The following is a 21,624-nucleotide window of genomic DNA, read 5'->3' as shown; positions in this document are numbered from 1 at the left end:
CTCTTTAACTTAGTCGTAGTGCTTCTCTGTTTTGGGAAACACAACCTCCTACCAAGCTTCAGCAACCCAGTGAAGATATTCTTTCCACTTCACCACTGATAAGTTAAAATGAAATCAGCCCAGCTGTGGCTAGTGGTCATGTTTGTCCTCACATCAGAAATGAGCATTTGGTAGCGCTGAAGTTTAACCCACCCAAAAGCAAATAGCAAAGTTATAGCAGAAGCAGAGAGCTCTCTAGACTGGGGATCAGAACTGAGGTATGGTGCTGCTTCTGTTCTGTGGTTTGCCTCAGTTAATATTTAACCCTTCGAGCTCTTAAATTGCAGAGGTTGGACTGGATTCTCAGTGGCTAAATTACAACTTTGTGGTTTGTCATCAGCGTGTTGCCTCCAGCTTTGAACTGATAATTGTGTTTATACTTAGGATTTATCAAGCTCTGTGTCAAGCACTAAACTGATAGCTTGATCTGGTTGGCAGATAAAGATGTTGGCAGAGATTCAAGGTACATAAGTTCCACAGTTTTAAATAGAGACCAATAGACATAAAACTCAGAGATGCAACTTAGTGGTTAGCTAACAAACTTCCTGCCGACGTTCACTTTACCTTTTCTCATGTTGGCCTGAATTTTTTGTCTTTTTTATGATAGCCAGGCTCTACATACTTTGAGGAATTCTTTCGGTCAGTAGTTATTGCTAACAGAAGCTGAAAGAGATGGAGTAATTGACCCAAATCCCATTCACACTGCTAAGTAAGTTGGGATTCAAGTTTTAAGGTGTGTCTTTGAGTGAACGGAAACTACTACCGACTGAAAATAACTGAACGCAGCTTTAAAGACGCTTATCCGATGAACAGCGGCATTAATTCCGAGAGGCACCATAACATGGACCCTGTGTCTTAATGTGTGTTTCTCCAGAGTGACTGTATGCACATAGCCATAAACTTGATAGTTTTTTCATTTCCTTCTTCATAATTGGTATTTATTGTAGACATTCTGTTTCTAACTGGGAGATTGTATGTTTGAGACAGGTTTATGTAGGCCTTAGGCCAGAAGGAGGGTATCAGGTGTCCTCTTGCCCTCTGCCATTTTCTTTGAGGTAGAGTCTCTCCCTAAACCTGAGACTCTTTCTTTCTTCCTCCTTTCCTTTCCTTTCCTTTCCTTTCCTTTCCTTTCCTTTCCTTTCCTTTCCTTTCCTTTTCCTTTTCCTTTTCCTTTTCCTTTTCCCTTTCCTTTTCCCTTTCCTTTTCCCTTTCCTTTCCTCTTTTCTTTCTTTTCTTTCCTTTCATCCCTCTCCTCTCTCTTCTCTCTCCCTTCTCTCTCTCTCCCCTCTTGGCTGGAAGCCTGCTATCCCTATGATCCATGCATTTCTACCTGCCTCAGAGCTAGGAATGCAGTTGTGCTCTGGACAGCAGGCTTGTGAGTGTGCTAGGATGTGAACTCTGGGCCTCATACTTGTACAGCAAGCTTGTTTAACCACTGAGCCTTTTTTTCCAGTTTATTTCTTTTTTGAAAAAGATAGGGTGCCAGTGTGTTTTCTGCTGATGGGCCTTGTATTTTTGGGTTTCTTTGTTGTTGTTGTTATTGTGTTTTTTAGATATTTAAAGTGCAACTGCATCTGTTTCCTTTTGCACTTGATTTAGTAGTATGAAGTTTTCAGCTTCAGCCTTATGAATATTTAGACAAGGCAATTCTTTGTTATGGGGCAATCCTGTGTCTGACTTATATAGTAGCGTCCCAGCTCCATTGCACCAGGTACTGGTAGTATTCCTATTCTTAGATGACAGACGTACCTGCAGTTATTAAATGTTCCCAAGGGGTATAAAAAAATCAGCCCTAGCTGAGAACCATTGCTTTCATTTGTTCTTAGTACACACTTCTGTAAGTAGTATGGCTGAACTTAAGGAACCCACATTTACGCTTTATGACAGTTGCTAAATCATTCTTCAAAGAGATCATAACATAGCATGTTAACTCTTTAACCAGTGACATTTGAGGGTATTTTATAATTTCCATCAACACAGTGGTTTGGTAAAATTTACCATAGTGCTGTTGGTTGGTTGGTTTTGGGTTTTTGAGACAGTCTCATATATTCTCAGTTTTCTTCAAACTTACTATATAGGTAAGGATGTCCTTGAACTTCGATCCTCCTGCCTCAGCCTCTTGAGTGCTGGGATTACATGCACGGGTCACAACACCTGGTTTACCATAGAGGTTTAAATCATATTTTGTTGTTGTTTTATAGTTATCTTATTTTTCTTTTGAGTACTTGCTGCTTGCTCAAAATGTAATCTGTATTTTATTATCTTTTTTTTTTTTTTTTTTTTTTTTTTTGCTTGTGGAGTTTGTGTCCTTGAAATACCTTTCCCTCTAAGCTCTAAGACTACTTAAAATTTGATGTTCAGATTCAAAATAATCTTGAGTTTCTTCAGTCCTGCTTTGCTTTTATTATGTTGCTGTGGCAGATGAGAGGATGTGTTTGACCTACACTTGTAGGTTACGGTTCATCACTGAGGGAATCAGCTAGCTTTCTTACGTAACCCAGGACTGTTTGCCCGGGGAATGGTGCCACTTATAGTGGACTGACCTTCTTGTGTCAATTGACATGACAGTCCCCAGCAAGTCAGTCTAGTTAGAGGAGCCCTTCTTTTCACGGGTGAGTGTGAAGGCTGTCTCTAGTTGACAGTTACAGCTTAGGGCAGTTGCTTGAATGAACTTTAATTGCCATCTAATGTGTGACAAGGATCATACTTCGTGTGCTTAAAAAATGCATCTATCCCTAAACAATTTAAATTTTAATTTCTGAGTGAGTGTGGGGGAGGGAGAGAGGGAGGAGAGAGCGTGCATGTGTGGGTATGCATATGGACAGGTGAAATGAGAGGACAGCCATTGGAGACAGTTTCTCCTTCCATGCAGAGATCGCACTTTGGGCATCAGGTTTGCACAGCAAGCGTGTCTTGTGTGTTTAGGAGTGTTAACAGTCCCTGCCACATACCTGTCACTAGATCTGAACTGGTACAGAATTTTAAATGAATTCAATTATTCATTTCCCAGCCTTTTCTGGGACTCCTGTCTTTTCCTACTCAGCTATCACGAAGTTTGAAATATGACTGACTTTGTGTTTGCTTTTTCATTTGGCTCTTGGCTATAGGTTATTTGTTCACTGTGAAATAATATTCAGCACATACTGTCTAGTGAGCATATATTGAATTAGTCACTGTGATTGAGGACATTTGGAGACCTAAGAGGCCCAGATTTGCCACTTGGGATTAAAAAGTTTAGTTGGCTCAGCGGTCTGCACTCTCTGCCTACAGTGAAACTGTCTTCCTTCCTGACAGACTCAGAACTGCTTGGTTCTTGTGTTTTTCTCTGAAGCAGTTAGGTTGGGTTTTTAGGGGGGGGGGCACGAGGAAGAGCAGCTTTTGGTTGATGTGATTCTCGGCGTTTGGTAGGAATCTGGCTAGAGAAGCTAAGAGACTGAGTAAACACTAATTCATGACTTCCCTACCACACACCCTTAAGAGGTTTTTTGTGTTGCTTGAAGCAAAGTAGCATCTGCTCCTAAATGCACACTTTTCTGATATTTCGGCTTACTTCTAACTTTAATATTTCTACTAATCCTCCAAAGTCAGAAAGTTATTTTATAACTGCAGTGTGTGTATTGTTTCCTTGACTTCTAAGAATGAGTATTAGTATTGCCAGTGAACTTGTCAGACTGGTTCAGGGTTTTCTGGTTTGGAGTCCAGTTTTCAAGAGCAAGTACTCTAGGAGGGGCAGGAAGAGGGGAGAGGTCATTATCTCTCATGGAAAGTTTAAAAAAGAAAGAAAGAAAGAAAAAAGATGTTACAAGCCATTTCTGTGACAGCTCGGTGGCCAATATTGTAGGCTTTTGCAGGCCATGGTCTCTGTCATACATCCATATTTCCGTATCTCTTTAAAATTGTAAAAGCCACACCAAGCTCCACAGCCTTATAAAACAAACCATAGTCAGTTATGTGCGGTTGGCCAACTCCTGAACTAAGTGAAGAAATGAATGTGTTGCTACATGTGTTTATTTTAATGTTTTGGGGACATGAACCCAGAATAACCTTGGGAATTCTCAATTGATTGTGATACAAAGAAGAATGTTCAAAACTTTGATGTGTGGGGTCAGAGTTGATATGTGACAGTCATGCTGGGCCCATGGTACTCGACGTAACCTTGGCTAGTGAGACAGAGGGCTCTTGGTGCATCTTCTTGTGGGAATGCTGGCCAAGAGGAACAGGGGCCAGGCTAGAGGGGGAGTGGAGTGGAGGTATGGCTCTTGAGTTACACTGGGCCCTGACAGGTGTAAGGAACACAGTGACGCAAATTCTTCAGTCACTTTGGGGGTGTGGTTAGAAATCTGGCCTGTGTAATGAGCTTAGCCAGTTTGTAAAAATGAAAAGACAAAACACACATGTCCTTGGATTCTAAGAACGGCAAATTCTAATATATGATCCCAGATCTGCCCTGTGGTTTGTCTCTAGAGGAAGTCCTATAGCACCTGGCATAAGTGAGGCTCTGATTATTTCAGGGCAGTTTGGAATGTAGGAAGCCACAAGTATTGCTAAAGAGCATGAGATTAGAGATGGTCCCTTTTCTGGCCTTCTGCTGTGTTAACAGGTTGTGTGACCCTGGGAGGTTTAGTTGATCTCCTAAACTTCACTGTCTTCATTTGTGAAGGGTAGTGGATGACTCCTGCATGGAGTTGTTAGTAGAATAAATGCAGACAGTGTGTGGGTGATGCTTTCAGTACCTTTTGTGTTGTAAGTGTGCGGCAAATATTGTCAATAATTTGAAAGTGGAAGAAGTGGTAATGAGAAATGGGAACATTTATTTGTGATTCAGTGACACTGAAGAGGTGTGTTTGTGCTCAGCATTTGACCATGCTGTCAACAAATGCAAGGCTGAATCTGCCTCATTGCATTTAGTAATTGGAAAATGGAAATAAACTATGTTGACAGGAAGGAAATAACCAGGTGGGATTACATTTTATTACATTTATTTTGTATGTTATATGTGTACATAGCATGTGGAAGTCAAGAGGACAAGTTGTGAGAGTTAGTTCTCTCCTCATACCATGTGGGTTGTGGGGACCAAACTCAGGGCCTTAAGTGGGGTGCCTTTCCCACTAAGCTGCTTCGCCAGCCCTGGGATAATGCATGTTAGTTCATAAAACTTGAATCAGGATTGGTGGTAAACTCAGTACCTGTTTGTTCAGTTTCTTGAACTGTGTGTCGGGGGAGAACTGAAATGTGAGTCCTGGGGAAGCAGAAACTTCTGGCAGTGGCTGGTGTGTAGCCCTGTTAAAGACTACTTGCCCAGCATGGTCAAGGAAGGCCCTGGGTTCTACCCACAGAACCACATGGTAAACATTTTTTGCTAGAAAGATTTGACAGAATTCTCTCGAGTTCAGAACTTGCATTGTTAACCTGCATAATGTGGAGTGAGCACCACTTTCATAAGATATCTGAAATACAATTTAAGATGAGCCGCCAATATACTGAGTGGACTGAAAGAACTTACTTTTTATAAAAGAAATGTGAGCAATATCTTATAAAAGTTTAAATGTATATTTTCTTTTTCTCTACAATTCTATTTCTAGGAATTTTGCTGGTACTGAATCATGTATGGTAGGATTATTTGTCCCTGCAGCTTTTAATAAAAAGGTGCATTAATAGTGTCTAGTCTTAGGGGACAGATTTCCTTAATCCTGCTGTGTTCTTACAGTTGCAAAACTGTACCTGCGAAGAGTGGGGGGAGCTCTGTTTTCACTGATAGAGCTCTCTTCCAAGTTAATTAAGACGAAGTAAAAAGCAAAGGGAAGAACAGGGTGCTGTTAACAATGCCTTCATTTTGGTTGTCTGGCCCTGCTTGAGTAGTACTTACACTGGGAAGAAAATACAAAGCTAATCTTACAGTTGGATCTGTTACGAAGAACTAGCTCTAGGTAACTATGGAACAAGTCAGAAAGGGTTCACATTTTATATTATGCCCTTACCTTTCAAAATGTGGAGTATCAAAAGTTGGCCAGGCCGCTGTTGTTCTCATTGCAGCTGAAAACACTGGAAACCTCCGTTCTTCTCCCTATGTGTATATCTGTTTGCTGCTTTCTTGACCTTGATGACTAGAGAAATAGGCTGTTGGGTCACCCTACCACAGTTGTCCCTTGCTACACATATGGAAGCATATTGAACTTCTTACTTTCCTTTGACTGATGATGTTTCTGTTTCCACCCCCAGCCCTGACAGCATGTAAACAACCTTTCGCCGAGAACCCAGGTCACCACTGAGAAGGGTGCCTTAAGGGAGAAGACTATCAGAGGACACCAATGCCAGGCGTGTCTGGAATAGTGCTCGGTACAGGCAGCATGAGACGTTCTGTGCCAGCCTCTGTGTGCTACTGGCAAAGGCTGGGGCTCTCCTGGTAGGAGGGTCCTGGGGCAGCCAGTACCCGGAGCCCCCCAAGGGAGCATGGGACCAGCTATGAACTCTTTACAGTGAACTTGGTTTAGCTTATGAAGGAATCGTAAGTAAAGGTTACTTAATTCGTACATACGGAAGCCTTTGACATTCAGAAGCCTTTGGTGTGAAGTGCCAGCACTACCCTTGTCTACTGGAGTTAACAGGATTCTTCTGGCACCAAAGTGAACTCTTCTTGGTACTTCTGGCAATACAGATCTTTAGGACAAATCCACCTGCTGAATGCTTTGGGGCAAGAGGAAAGTAAAGCCTTGGAAGCAGCCACGTGGCCGAACAGAAAACTCCCCCTTGTCGCTCGTCTGCCCGGACACTTGGTCAGGACTCGGGTGCCTTTCCTGAAGCCTCGTCCTGCCTCACTCACAACAGACTATCTATGCCTGGGAGACCTGGAATTTCTGGGGTGCTCCTGTGACCCTTTTCTACTGCTATTCTGCGCCCCAGTTCTGTTTTCAGGCAGTTGGATGACATGAACTTTGAGATGGAGTTTGTCACCCGTGGTGGACTAGCTGCCTTTCCAAGGCTTTTGCTGTCAGAAGGGACCATCTGAAGGACTTGTTTGTGTGTGGAAAGGAGGGCACCAGCCTGACCTGCATCAACCACCATGTTCCTGTTGCTGCCTTTTGATAGCTTGATTGTCAACCTTCTGGGCATCTCCCTGACTGTCCTCTTCACCCTGCTGCTCGTTTTTATCATAGTCCCTGCCATTTTTGGAGTCTCCTTTGGTATCCGAAAGCTCTACATGAAAACATTGTTAAAGATCTTTGCGGTAAGTTCTGCTGTTGTGATAGTTTTCCTCACAGGGAAGAGAAGGGCATTAGCAGAAAGAGTGGTTCTTATCAGGAGTCCTTTTACCTTCTGTGTCACAGGGTGGGTGCGCCTTAGACACTGGAAACTGCCACATGCAGAACAGGTGATAGGACATAAGGCTTCTGTTGGTGGGCTGGCCCCTTTTTCCCTCTCACAGGAATCTTAGGTAGATCCTTGCATTCATGCAAAAAGAATGCACAGAAAAAAAGCACTGGAATTATTTTCAGAAAGACAGAGGAAACAGTAGAACCTACTGTGCCATTGAACAGAACTGGCTGTGTTAACTGAAGCAGACGCGCCTAGCAGTTGATCTGTGCCACAAAGACTTTACTATTTAGACGAAGTTGCTACTCTAGTTGCAGAATCTGTTTGAAACAGTCACTAAATCTTCAGGAATTTTTTTCCAGTGCTGAAATGGCATAATTTGAGTAACATGCCCTAAAACATAATATACTTGCTCATGTGATATCTTATAGGTTGGTTTGGTTTGGTTTGCTGGTTCTGGGAATCAAACCAAGGTCTGATGGCATGCTTTGCAAGTATTCCACAGTCTTTACATATTTTTTCCCACTTTCTTTTAGTTTCTTTGAATTCTGTGGTATTCATTGTCCTTACAAGAATGAGCTGGGACTGAAGAGATGGTGCAGGGGTTAACAGCATATACTGCTTCTTCCAGAGGACCCGTGTGTAAATCTCAGCACCCACACCCAGTGACTTCAGCTCCAGAGGAATCCAGCACCTCTGGCCTCTGTGGGACATGCACTTATATGCAGAGACACAGATGTGCACACATACATACATAATTTAAAATGATAAAAAGAATTGAAATTGAGTTAAAATAAGCAGATTATAAATCCAACCATTCTAAAGGCAGCTTGGTGGCCTTCAATATGTTTATATCATCATCACCTGTATTGCCACGTTATCACTTCAAAGAAAGCTCTTAAACAGTCACAGTACTGGGGAGAATTACTAGTTCAGAGCCAGTATGAATTAGATATTTTGTGTGGATGGAGTCATACACAATGCACACTTCTGTGCTTGGCTTCTTCGACTTAGTATTTTCAGAGTTCATCTGTCAGTACTTTTGTGTGTTATGTGGGTGTCTGTACGTGATTTGCTTATGTATTCATCCACCTTTGGGCTGCTGTGAATAGTGCTGCTGTGGATGCATGTTAGGAGTCCCTGTTTGCAAGTGTTTTTTGATTCAAATATGTTCATGTTTTTGACTGTTATAGAAGGGCTAATAGTATCTACTATTACTACATATGATAATTGTGATGGTTATTATTTATCCTGCTATTTTAGAAATAAAAGACAGACACCTGTTATATTTTTAATATACCTATACACTGGAACGGGGCAGAAACTAACCCCTAACCTGTCTTGTCACCTCCCAGCCCCACATCCCCTGCCATTTGTCCAGCCATTCCTATCTAGGCTACTCCCCGTCCATTATTCCCATGAATACTTCCCTTGTTTCCCATTTGGACTGCTTCTCCAACTGCTGATCCTAAGAGCAAGCTCCTCTCGGCCATGCTTTGCTAACTCATGCCAACTCCCTTTCTTTCTCTTCCTCACCTGTCCCTCTCTCCTCTTCCTTCCCGGATTCCTTCTCTCCTCCAAGCCCTTAGCTCCGCCTGTCTCTCTTCTGCCCTGCCCTGGTGTAGGCATTTTTTATTGGCCAATCAGGGACAATTTGGAGGCAGGGTTACACAACATCACTTGATATGTAGGAGCATTTGTTCTTAGAGTAGTGAAGATCTTGGGGGACAAGCAATTAACCCAATAGCTCCAGGCAATGCTGCCACATTAGACTGTTGTGGGAACACGTGTGCATGTGGGGGCCTGAGGTTGATGTCCCTCATCTTCCTCAGTCCTCCTTCCACCCTATTTATTGAACCACACAGTCTCTCTCTCAGTCAAACCCAGAGCTTCTTGACACCTACCTAGTCTCTCTCTCTCTCTCTCTCTCTCTCTCCCCCTCCCTCTCTCCCTCTCTCTCCCTCTCCCTCCCTCTCTCCCCCCCCCCTCTCTAGTATGCTCTGGAGATCTTGTCTCTGATATCTAAGGCTGAAATTACAGGAGGGCCACCATGTCCACCTGGCATTCATGTGGACTCTGAGGAATCTGAATTCTGGTCCTGATGCTTGCATGGTCATTTCTTCTCCCCTTAGACAATGACATTTTTAAAACAGAAGTCAGAGTTCTAAATCTAGGGCTCTTTTTTAGTGTTTAGTTCACCTTGGATGGCATAGGTGAGAAAAAAAGCCTAGACTGCTGGTAAATCCTTTCCTGAATGGAGAGCCAGCCACATGGCTCAGTGGGTAAAGGTGCTTGCTGCCAAGCCTGATGTCCTAAATTCTGTTGCCTAGTCCATATGGTGAATGGAGGAATTGACACCTTGAAAGCTGTCATCCTTTAATATCCTCTCATGCAATGTAGCAAGTATACACATACTATATTAGTCAGGGGTCTCTAGAGGAACAGAAATGACAGAATATATATAGATATATATATAGACAGATTAATTACAGTGGCTTATGGGCTGTGATTCAGTGACTTAGCGTTACTATTCCTGAATAGTAATTAGTAATAGTAATTCCTAAAATGCCATGCAAGAGCAGTGTGGGTAGGAAAAGGTTTATTTCACTGCTGGTTACATATAACAGTTAATCATCCAAAGCGGTGAGGGCAGGAACCTGGAGGCAGGAGGTGATGAACGGGACACGAAGGAGTGCTGCTTACTGGTTTACACTTCTGGCATGCTCAGGTCACTTTCTTATAAAAGCCTGGGCTACCATCCCAGGGATGACTGCACCCACAATAGACTGAACCGTCCCACATCAATCACTAATTAAGAAAATGCCCTGCAGCCTTGCCTGCAGACCTGTCTTATAGAGGCATGTTCTTAATTTACACTACCTTTTCTCAGGTGACTCTGGTTTGTGACCATCTGACATACAACTATCCAGCTCATCTGTCTAGTCTAAGAATGACTGTCTCCGGAAGGAAAGGCCAAGAATCTGATAGTAGTTCAGGCCAATAGGCTGGGTGTCTCAGCTGGTCTTCAGCATATTAGGAATCCTGAAGAAGTGTGTTCTGATGCCACACAATGCCTCTGCAGCAGGAGAGATGAACTTGCCAGTGAGAGTGCAAACAGGCAGAAAGCAAAAACTACCTTCTAGGTCCTTTTATGTAAGCTGCCACCAGAAGGTGTGACCCTGATTTAGGGTGGGACTTTCCACCTCAATACTTGAGGATTACTCCAGCCCAGAAAATGTCCTCACAGGTGTGCTCAGATGCTTGGGTTTTAGTTCATTCCAGACGCTGTGAGTTGATAGCCAAGTAAAATCCTGTGGGGTCGAGTGTTGGATGTCCAGTCCCTATGTATGCTAGATTTGCTCTGCCATTGAGCAAATAAATCTTTTTTATAATTTTGTTTTAAAAATACACATTCAGGGTTTGGAGAGATGGCTCAGTGGTTGAGTGCTTGCTGCTTTCTCAGAAAACCTGAGTTTGGATCCCTCACCAGGTCAGGCAGCTTACAACTGCCTGAACTCCTGATGCGATCATTTGGCCTCTACAGGTGCTGCACTCACATCATGACACCCTCCCTGATAATTAAAAATAACTAGAATAAAATGTTAGCGATCATAAAGTACACATTGGAATCATTAAATGCTGACTGTAGGGCATGTCATCTTAGGCTACCAGAGAGTACACATCTTGAAAATTACTGTTCTGGGCACAGGGATTTAAAGTAGTAATGGAAATAGTTTATACACTTATAAACGTCAAGATAAAGCTCACTGGTAGAGTTCTTACCTAGCATGGCCTAACACTAGCGCAGCAAAAAATACAAACTTTTTCAAAAATTGTATTTGCAGCCAGTTGTAGTAACACACATGCTTTTATTTCCAGCACTCAGAAGGCAGAGGCAGGTGGATCTCTTGAGTGTGAGGCCAGCCAAGGCCACACAGTAAGACTCTGTCACTAAATAAATTTGCTCTTCTTGTAGCTTCAGAGGAATGTTGCTTTCAGAGGCCTCACAGCACCGTGTTACAAACAGTTACAAACAGACTACATGCTAGAGAAAAGGATGGACCTGCTGTTTGTCAATTAAGGTATAGGGTGGCTCTGGAAGTGTCTGGTCTTTTATCTTTGGTGTCCTGAGTTGACTTTCGTGTGTGTGTGTGTGTGTGTGTGTGTGTGTGTGTGTGTGTGTACTCATAGATGCTAGGTACGCACTCTATCAATGAGCTTAATCCCCTGAATTAATCTTAGTGCACTCAAAGAATTGATGCTACTTTTATCACTGACAGTACTTAAAAGGTTATCAAACTTTAGAAAATATATATCTGTATATTCATATATATATATATCTACATCTAAATATACTTGTACTTATATGTGAAGATTGATTGGTTGGTTGGTTTTGAGCAGTGCCTAAATTTGGTCTAGGATAACAGTCTGTTGTCATAGACTGATGGTCTATAAAAAGAAAAAGTTTCTCCAAGAGCAAGGTGCTGACAGCATTGTCTGGTCAGGACCCTACTTCCTGGAGCTTGCTGGGATCCCTTTTATAATCCCCATTTAAAAGAAAAAAAGTTGTTATTTTATTTGTATTAATAGATGTATACATACCACGTGTGCACAAGTATAGTGGAGGCCAGAAAAGGGTGTCAGATGTCTTGGATCTGAAGTTACAGGTGATTGTAAATGACTTGATTGTAGGTATTGGTAACCAAAATCCAGCTCCTCTTCACGAACAGCAAATGATCTTAATGACTAAACTATCTCTCCAGCCCCTATAACCTTATTCTTGAAGGCTTCCCTTAATAGTCTATTCACTTCTAAATAATATCATATTGGAGATTAAGTTTCAACGTGTTTTACAAGACATAAAGACTTTGGTCTCATGGAACAGAATAATCTTTATTTTACCTTTTAAAAGCTTCTTTGTTTTTTCCTAAATCGGGATGATACGCATATTTTTAGAATTGGAAGAAAGCTAAGAGATTATCATAGTTCTTTGATTCTCCCTTCTCACTACACATTTTCATTACTTGGGGAAGCATTTAAGTACTTAATTTGGGCTGTGGCTTTAGCTCCGTTGGTAAGGGTCCTGCATGTACAAAGCAGTGGGTTCAGTCTCCAGTACAGTATGCAGAGGATGCGGTAGCACATGCCTTTCCTAGCACTACCTCAGGAGGTAGAGGCAGGAAGATAGAAATCAAGTTCATCCTGCTACAGAGTGAGTTTAAGCCAGTCTGGAATACATAAGACCCTCTTTAAAAAAAAAAAAAAGTGCTTATTTTGATATCTTGATTCATTGGTTCTGGTGAGCATTTTTACAACACTCTCCAGCCTGCTTCCTTCCTTCCTTGCTGTCCTAGAGGTTGAACGTAGGGCCTCATGCATGCAAGTGCTCTACTGCTGAGCTCTACTGCTGTGCCCTTAGTGAATGGTTCCTAGTAGGTATAGTGTGGGTGCGGCACTGTGCAGCATGCCAGGTTAGGTAAGAGAAGGTAGTACTGTTGCTTCTTATTTGCTTTTTTGAGACAGGGTCACTCCAAGTCCTGGCTGTCCTGTAAGTCACTGTGTAGACTAGACTGGCTTTGAACTCACAGAGATCTGCCTTCCTTTGCTGGGATTAAAGGCATGCGCCACTGTGCCCACCCAGCTCAGTGGTGGGATCTTAAACCATTAAGTTTTGGGGTAGTTTTATATAGTAGTAGGTAACCAAACAAATAACATAATGTCAAAAATCGTAATCATACATGTCTTATAGATTACACCTTTATTACTTTTTGCATATTGCTCTTCAGTGTAATATTATTTATCCTTTTAAATTACCGAATATTTATACTAATAAAGTCATGGGAGGCATAAACTGAGGTAAAAACCTGCTGGCTCAGTCAGGTAAACTTTGATAAGTGTTCTTCTACCAACAGAATGAGCCAATTCCAGCCCAATAATTAGGTGCAGCTCAGGGGTGGTTGAGTGACCTCACGGGGGGGGGGGGGGTAATCACAAAGAGAGAAAAAGTGTACACAGAGAGGACGGGAAAGAGAGAAAAACCAAAATGTTTGTATTATAGAGTGAAGAGCCTCTGGGTCTCTACCCTTGGGCTGGAGAGTTCAGGGTAGAAGGCAGGGTATGCCAGCCATTCCCTGTAACAGGTAGGGTAAGGGATGCTGGGAAAGCCTGGAGGCCATGTCTGCTTCAGTTGAAAAGGCATCTCAGCAGCTTGTTGTGGGTCTGAATCCCAACATTATTTTCTGAACTGTTTACATATGTATTTACAAGCCCGATTCTACAACGGAACTGCTAGCTCCGTAGAAATCTCTATCTGTGTCCTTTACCTTGCTAGTCTACCTTTCTCTTGAGCTCCTCCAACCCCATGAGGGCTCCTTGGCTCTCTTTCCTAGAAATCTTTTATCCGTGTCCTGCCAGCTGCTTTTCTATTGTTCCTGCAAGACCAGAGAGAGAATCCCTATCTCTCAACTGACCTCCTTCCACAAGGGCTCTGCCAAGCCTTTCTTTAGGAGAAACTCCATGCCTGCCACAGATGGGCCTGTCCATGAGTCCCTTACGGTAATTTTCTGTTTCAGGAGTCTTTGCTTCAGATGGTCTCTATACAATAGCAGTAATATTTTTGGCATGGAATTTCTAGGAATTGACTTTCAATTGGATTGAAGATAATTTGGAGAGAAGGGAAAAAAAAAAGCCTGGATATAAGCAAAAAGATGAGAATAAGTTACCCCAAATAAAAGGAGCCCATTAGACCAGGTTAGGGAATATGAGGTCTTGTAATCTGGTCAGCATCCAGCTGCATAGTCACATTTGTTGGAAAGTTACAGAAAAATACGATGTCACTGCAGAGGCTGAAGACATAATTGCAGAGAAAATAGAATTAGGGCAAAGGAGGCAATATTTTTGAGCACTTGGGGTTTTTCAACCAGCCTTGAAACTTAACTGTTACAGTAATTTTTATATAACTGTTTTGGCTTCTCTTAGTTTCACTCTTAATCTGCTGTTATATAAATAATTGAGACTTTATTTATTTATAATTTGCTTCACAAGAACTGAGCAGTTATTACTGTATTGTTAGCCCTCCAGGCTAACTTGGTTTCCTTCCAGTGTACATCCCAGGATACTTGCATTTTGTAGCTTTTCTGCTCAGCTCCTCTCCTCATTTTACCTGGACATCTCCTGTGGCTGAATTCCCTCCTTGCACCCCCTACTTCCTCTTCTCTAATTCCTCCTCCCCTGGCTGGCAGGAAGTCTAGCCCTATTCTCTCCCCTGCCCAGTGATTGGCTGTAAGCTCCTTTATTGACGTAGCAGAGGGCCATTGGGGAGCAGAGTTTATACAACATTGAGCAACAGGAGATCTCAGATAGGCTTGCACCCAGGTATGGGGATACAGAAATGAACATTATTCAATAACTTTATGCCTACACGTAAGTTTAATTGAAAAACTTTCTAGTGTTGTCTGTTGTCTGGGAAGGAGTTGTCATTCCCACCTCACATGAAAGTAATGGAAAGGTTTTGTTTTGAAGACAGATGATTCCTGGGAGGTAAGGTGACAGGAAGAATTTGAGGCTTGTTTTAAAATGTTTTATTTATTCTTTGGTTTCATGCATGATACAAAGCATTTTGATTGTATCCACTCCAAACTCCCCGCTCCCATGCTCTTCTTGTACCTCTTTTTCTTTTTCAAACCCCACTGAATCTGACTCGTTTGGTTTGCATGCTCATGGCTGTGGGGCTGTTCACTTGAACAAGGCCTGCCTTCCACATTCCCGAAGAACAGTCAGTCCACTCTTCCTCAGCAGTGATTGCAATGGCTCCTCAGCTAAGAGGGGGTCTCGTGAGCCTTTTTTTTATCCATGCTCACATGGAGCCTGGCTTGAACTTGTGTAGGTCTTATTCATGTGCCCAGATCTGCAGTGAATTCATGAAGGAAACAACAGCAATGCTGTGTCCAGAAGACAGCACTTCATAGCACTTCTTACTTTTTCCAGTGTCTCTTCTGCAGTGTTCTCTGTGACCTTGAGGATATGGATCAATGTCCCACTTAGGGCTGATCACCAGTCAGTCTTTATTCTTTGTGCTTTGGGCAGCTATGAATCTCTTCATTAACTGCTGTCTGTGGACTTTTCCTTTCTAAATATAGACACATTTTCTGTGAAAGCCTAAGGGGAAGGACAACAAATCCTGAGCTGTTCTAGAGCTGAGAGAGCCTCAGTGAAGAGTTGCTCTTCCAATGAACGCAGTAACCTACAGCCGTTGTCACTGGTGTCCTGGGTTGGAGTTGTTGATTTCACTGTCTCACTATTGAAAAGGAGAGAACAGAATTGAGAGTAAATGAGCAAGGGGTTATTGAGAAGTATAGTAGCAGTTACAGCAGAGAGAGGTCCCAAAAATAGCTTGCCAAGTAGCACTCTAGCTCAGATGTTCTTTTATATCTTGGGAAAGGGTCAGTTTGTCCACATCAGTACATAAATTAGGAATCAAGGTGGAATGAACCTGCTTGACTAATTTGAGTGTATGTGGGGTATTCTGACTGGTCAGGGGATCAGGTGAAAGAGTGCAGACTCAGAAAGTCCATTAAAGTCACCAGAGAGGAGGAAGAACCCTGAAGTAAAAGGACAGCCTGGCAATGAGCCTTTTAGATTTCATCTCGGACTCTTTGTTCCTTTGGCTTATCACCAATTCCATCTACTTCTGTGTTCTTAGAGTTCACTGGTTTCATCAGGACATGCATCGATACTTTTGTTCATTTGATCCCCAGAATCCACCTGGTGGAAGAGAGAGAACCAACCATTTCCCCACAAATTGCCCTCTGACCTCCACACAGGCTTGTTCCTTCCCCCACTCCAGCCCTGGCATGCCCCACAAAAAATAAATAAGTGATGTAGTAGGCATCCTTGCAGGGGTAAGCAGTAGTTAAAGGAGGCAGGTTTTACTAGCCAGTTCCTGAATGCCTGTTGGTAGATCTAGGCAGTGAGAAAAATCACCCTGAAAATCTTGTCATGGCTTAGTAACTTTTTAGTTCTTAATCGCGGGGAAACACACACTGCTGTATGTATTCCTGGTTAAGTCAGAGCCCTGTGAAAACAGTGAGCCCTGTTTGGAAGGCATGCTGCTTGGCTGCCACCTGGTGTCAAGCAACTAGAATTGAACCTTTCACTCTTGCTGTCATTTTACCATTTTTTTTTTCCTCAGTGGGCTACCTTAAGAATGGAGAGAGGAGCCAAGGAGAAGAACCACCAGCTTTACAAGCCCTACACCAACGGTAGGATTGGATCCCTTATTCTAAAAGAACCTCCAAAATAATACTCCTAAATGGTGCTGTTTGTAACAAAATACCTAAGGGTACTTTGCAGAAGAAAAGGTTTTTACCTTTCTGGTAGATTGAAAACTCAGGCAAGGGCTGGGCAGGTGGATTAGTGAGTAAAAAGCTCATTCTGCATTTACATGGCTTGGATTCCTCAGACCCAGGTACAACCTTGGTTCAGTGACATACCTCGTAAAACCCCAGGGCTAATGGGTGGCAACAGGCAGATTTACAGAGCTCAGTGGCTTGCCAGTCTAGCAGCTGTCAGGCTTCAGGCTCACTGTGACCATGGTAAAAGTGTGTGTAGTGAGGGATAAAGGGAAGACGCTTCATGGACCTCTGGCCTGTATGCTCATGTAACACAGTCAATCTTTCTCTTTCCCCTTCCCCCCTCTGTCTTTTCTCTTTCTCCCTCTCTTTCTCTCTCCCCTCTCCATCTTCCTCTTCTCTCTCCCTCTCTCTCTGCCTTCCTTTTCTCTTTCTCCCTCTCTCTCTCCCCCTCTCCATCTTCCTCTTCTCTCTCCCTCTTTCTCTGTCTTCCTTTTCTCTCTCCCTCTCTCCCCTTCCCCCTGTCTTTTCTCTTTCTCCCTCTCTCTCCCCCCTCCATCTCCCTCTTCTCTCTCCTTCTCTCTCTGTCTTCCTTTTCTCTCTCCCTCTCCCCCCATCTCCCTCTCTCTCTCTCGCTCTCTCTCGGCCCTCACACACAGACACACAGAACAGAAACCCTGCGTAGAAGCAGGACAGCATTGACGAGGCTCCTTCATCTCCCTCTCTCTCTCTGTCTCTCGGCCCTCACACACACAGACACACAGAAAAGAAACCTGCGTAGAAGCAGGACAGCATTGATGAGGGCTCCTTCATCTTCCTCTCTCTCCCCCCATTCCCCCCCCCCCCCCCGTCTCCCGGCCCTCACACACAGACACACAGAAAAGAAACCTGCGTAGAAGCAGGACAGCATTGACAAGGCTCCTTGCCCATACTGCAGCATGGCAGATGGCATCACCTGGCACAAAGGCGCAGGAAAAGAGGGAAGAAAGAGTTGGTTCCAGGGGCAAGGAAGGGCCCAGGAGAGAAGGAGGATGTCAGGCTTTTTTTATGTGTGAATGCTCTATCTGCATATACACCCAAATGCCAGAGGATGCATCAGATTCCAGGATAAGTGACTCAGAATTGAACTTACGACCTCTGGAAGAACAGACAGTATTCTCACCACTGAGCCATCTCTCCAGCCCAGTCTGGCTTGCTTTTTTTGTTTTGTTTTTGTTTTTAAACAACTAGAGTTAAAGAGGTGGGCACAGTGGCAAATGCCTGTCTTGCCTACACTTGGGAGATGGAAGTAGGAGGATGAGGAATTCAAAGGTATCCTTAGCTTCATAGTTGAAGGCCAGCCACCACTCCTGAGACCTTGTCTCAGACAGACAAATCTACCAAAACCCAGCCTGATGTTGTGGACGTGAGTGGCCCCTGCAGAACCCACGCATTTAGAGCAAAGACAGTACTTCTCTATTCAGGGACATCAGTCTCATGGCCTAATCTCATGAGCTAATCTCTTAAAATCTGTCAAGGTTTGTTTGTTTGAAAATGCAGCCCAGGCTGGCCTCAGACTCACAGAGATTTGATTGCCTATGCCTCCGGAGTGTTGGGATTAAAGGTATTTGCCATCACTCTTGTTGGGTTTGGGTTTTTGATAGTTTCTTACAAGTATATAATGAATTTTAGTCTTTTCATCCCCTATTTCCCTGTCTCATCTCCCTTTTTTCTGCTGAAACCCTCCTTTCCCTAAATCTACTTCCTGCGTTCCTTCCTTGTATGTAACTGACCCACTTAGTTTACATAGTGTTGCAAACATGAGCCTAAGTGGAAGGTTACATACTGGAGCATGGTATATCCACTACTTAAAGACCCAACACTTCTCAGTACTGTTGAATTGCAGCCACCTTTTTCTGCCCATGAAACTCTGGAGAGCATATTCAGCCCACATTCCAACATGGTATATGGATCCTTCATACTGTAAAACAGTCTTCATACACATGTTCCCTTGTAGCATGCCGCTTGACTAGGGATGTTGTCTTTTTATTTTTGTTTTTGTTTTTTTCAGGAATCATTGCAAAAGATCCCACTTCTCTGGAAGAAGAAATCAAAGAAATTCGTCGGAGTGGTAGTAACAAGGCTCTGGATAAGACACCGGAGTTTGAGCTCTCTGACATCTTCTACTTTTGCCGGAAAGGAATGGAGACTATTATGGATGACGAAGTGACAAAGAGATTCTCAGCAGAAGAGTTGGAGTCCTGGAACTTGCTGAGCAGAACCAATTACAATTTCCAATATATAAGCCTGCGGCTTACCATCCTCTGGGGGTTAGGAGTGCTGATTCGGTATTGCTTCCTTCTGCCACTCAGGTGAGGTTGGGCCTTGGAGGCTGTGGAAGCTGCTCTGCCTCTATGCATGGCTTACCTACCTCACTCTGCCTTGTTTTCCATTTATAAAGGAGGATAGTGGACTTAGAGAGGGGAGTGGGAGGGGATGAAGAAAGGAGGGTGGGATTGGGAGGGAGTAAGGGAGGGGGCTACAGCTGGGACACAAAGCAAATAAAATGTAATTGATGTAAAAAAAATAAAAATTAAAAATAAATAAATAGAGGAGGACAGTATTTTTCCCCCTGGCTAGTCCATTTTACCCTTGGAAGGGCACACTGGAGCACCATCCCTTCAGGCCCCTTACGTTCTTTACATAGCAGACAGAAATGGTTAGATTCCTTCCTTCCTTCTGTATTTATTTTTTTAGATAGGGTCTCACTGTGTAGCTCTGGCTATGTAGACTAGGCTGGCCTGGAACTCAAGAGATCCACCTGCCTCTGCCTCCTGAGTCTTGGGATTAAAGGTGTGAACCAGGTAACACACGAGGCTAGTAGTAGGCTTTCTTAAAGACCGTTTGCTTGTTGGTGATACCGAACACATGACAGGGAACACCATCTGCTTCCTGGGCCTAGCCTTTCCTGAAACTTGCCTCTGGCACAGAAACAGCATTGATCTCTGATTCTCTGGGTCCTGCTCAATTTGTCTTGCCAGATGCTGGCATCTTCCAATTCTACCTCCTGCTTCACAAAGAGGTTTTGCTTTTGCCAGGGTGTCCAGCCAAAGCAAGACCATACAGGTGCTGGGTGTGGCAACTGAAGAGACAGTATTAGCCCACCCACAGTTCACGGGCTGTTTGGAATTGCAGTCATCTCTCAGTACAGGTGCTTTCTCACATTTCCAGGGGAAGCTCTTGTCAGGTCTTCTGTGTGTTTGATGATTCTTTCCTTTCCTTCAGTCACACAGTCACTGAATAACTGTTTGTCTGCTTACAGGATTGCTCTGGCGTTCACGGGGATTAGCCTCTTGGTAGTGGGCACTACTATGGTTGGATACCTGCCAAATGGGAGGTGAGTACAGGAAATGCACATGTCGGCAGCTTGCTCTGAGCAGGGTAGCTGACGCTGGAGGCAGCCACAGCTCTGGTCGCCAACACAGTCCTTGAGTCTTAGGTCATTAAAATAACCCATAGTGAGTGACAGTGGTGCCTGCTGTAATGGCTTCTCGGAACCCAGCCCCCACTCTCTTCCCATTTTAGAGTAAAAAAGGCAGTTACCATAAAGGAGTCTAGGCTCAGGTAGTAACAGATTTTTATAGCATGTCGTTTGTTTTTGCTGGGGATCAAGACCAGGACTCTGTATACTGGGCAATTTCTCTATTACAGCTGGTCTCAGTCCTCCAGATGTTTAATTAAAAACCAAACAAACAAAACAAAAACAATGTTTAATTGCATGGTTCTGCTAGCTCCATAAGTTGACAAATGACTTAGAGCGGGAGTAGATTTCTCTTTCTGCTCACCACCCCTCTTTCTTAAGGAAACTTTACTCTCTTAGGGAAATTCTGGGCCCAATAGACATCTGTTTGGCTGGGGCTGGTAGTGAGGTTGTGCCTGCTGTGGGTGGTGGCTGGGGGATGGGAATCTGAGAAAGCCTGGCCTGCTGGTGCTGGGAATTCTAAGCTTTTACTGTTTGACCACTAAAAGGTGAATGTCCTCAAGTCTCATCAAGTTTCTCTGCTTGTGTGTGGATAGAAAGTTGCTAAATGATACATCTTCACCTTTTGCCATGTATGCTAATATTTCTACAAGTACTCTGTGCACTGTTAAATAATTGGAGTCAGCAATTTGTCCTGTTTTTATACTGCTCAGCTGTCATGTTGTTGCAGGTTTAAGGAGTTTTTGAGTAAACACGTTCATTTAATGTGCTACCGTATCTGTGTACGAGCCCTCACGGCCATCATCACCTACCACAACAGGTGAGAGAATGTATATTAGCATGGAGGGAGAGTCCATTCATAGAAACATTAGGCTTGAGCTGGTGATGCTTGTGAGGTGAGAGGTGTATTCCAAATGGATTGTTCATGCTGTTTTGTTGCTTTGTATATATTTTATACTCAGGAAAAACAGACCAAGAAATGGTGGCATCTGTGTGGCTAATCATACCTCTCCCATTGATGTGATCATCTTAGCCAGTGATGGCTACTATGCCATGGTATGCAGTCTCTTGTTTTGGTTATCTGATCAGCACTAGGTAATCTCTGTACCTTCCACAGGAAGCTTCCTTGATTAGGGGTTCAGACATATAAACATGCTTTTGCATGCAGATCCCAACTTAGAGTTACCCTAATACTGGCCACCCTAGAAGCTCTCCTGAGTAGGGTGATTGGTGCTGTGGTTGGAAGTTGTCTTGTGTCCTTGGATTGAAGGGGTTCCAGGAAAGGGGGAGACTGAGAAACTGAGGGGAGATCACTGAGAATACCTGAGAGGTCCACTTTACCGTTATCGCTTTGTATTTCACTGGATTAGCCTCTGGCCTACTGGTCAAAGGGAGAATTCAGAATCAGGAGTCTGAAGGGTGGCTTCTTAATAGTGAGAAAGTTAAAATTGTGAAACATTAATA

General features: G+C 43.4%; 1 protein-coding gene across 1 annotated transcript in view; it reads left to right on the top strand.

The window, feature by feature from the left end:
* Positions 1 to 21,624, top strand: part of Gpat4 (glycerol-3-phosphate acyltransferase 4) — a 37,638-nt gene that overhangs the window by 8,246 nt on the left and 7,768 nt on the right. The window contains exons 2-7 of the mRNA XM_021634817.2: positions 6,259 to 7,264; positions 16,541 to 16,610; positions 18,751 to 19,051; positions 20,002 to 20,076; positions 20,891 to 20,980; positions 21,123 to 21,216. Of these exons, the coding sequence (XP_021490492.1) occupies positions 7,100 to 7,264; positions 16,541 to 16,610; positions 18,751 to 19,051; positions 20,002 to 20,076; positions 20,891 to 20,980; positions 21,123 to 21,216 (795 nt within the window). The 5' untranslated portion in view covers positions 6,259 to 7,099. The remainder of the gene's footprint in view (positions 1 to 6,258; positions 7,265 to 16,540; positions 16,611 to 18,750; positions 19,052 to 20,001; positions 20,077 to 20,890; positions 20,981 to 21,122; positions 21,217 to 21,624) is intronic.

This window comes from Meriones unguiculatus, chromosome 4 (genome assembly GCF_030254825.1).
Source record: "Meriones unguiculatus strain TT.TT164.6M chromosome 4, Bangor_MerUng_6.1, whole genome shotgun sequence".
NCBI lineage: Eukaryota > Metazoa > Chordata > Mammalia > Rodentia > Muridae > Meriones > Meriones unguiculatus.
Note: the sequence above shows the minus strand (reverse complement) of the source record. Positions and strands in the feature narration are given on the sequence as shown.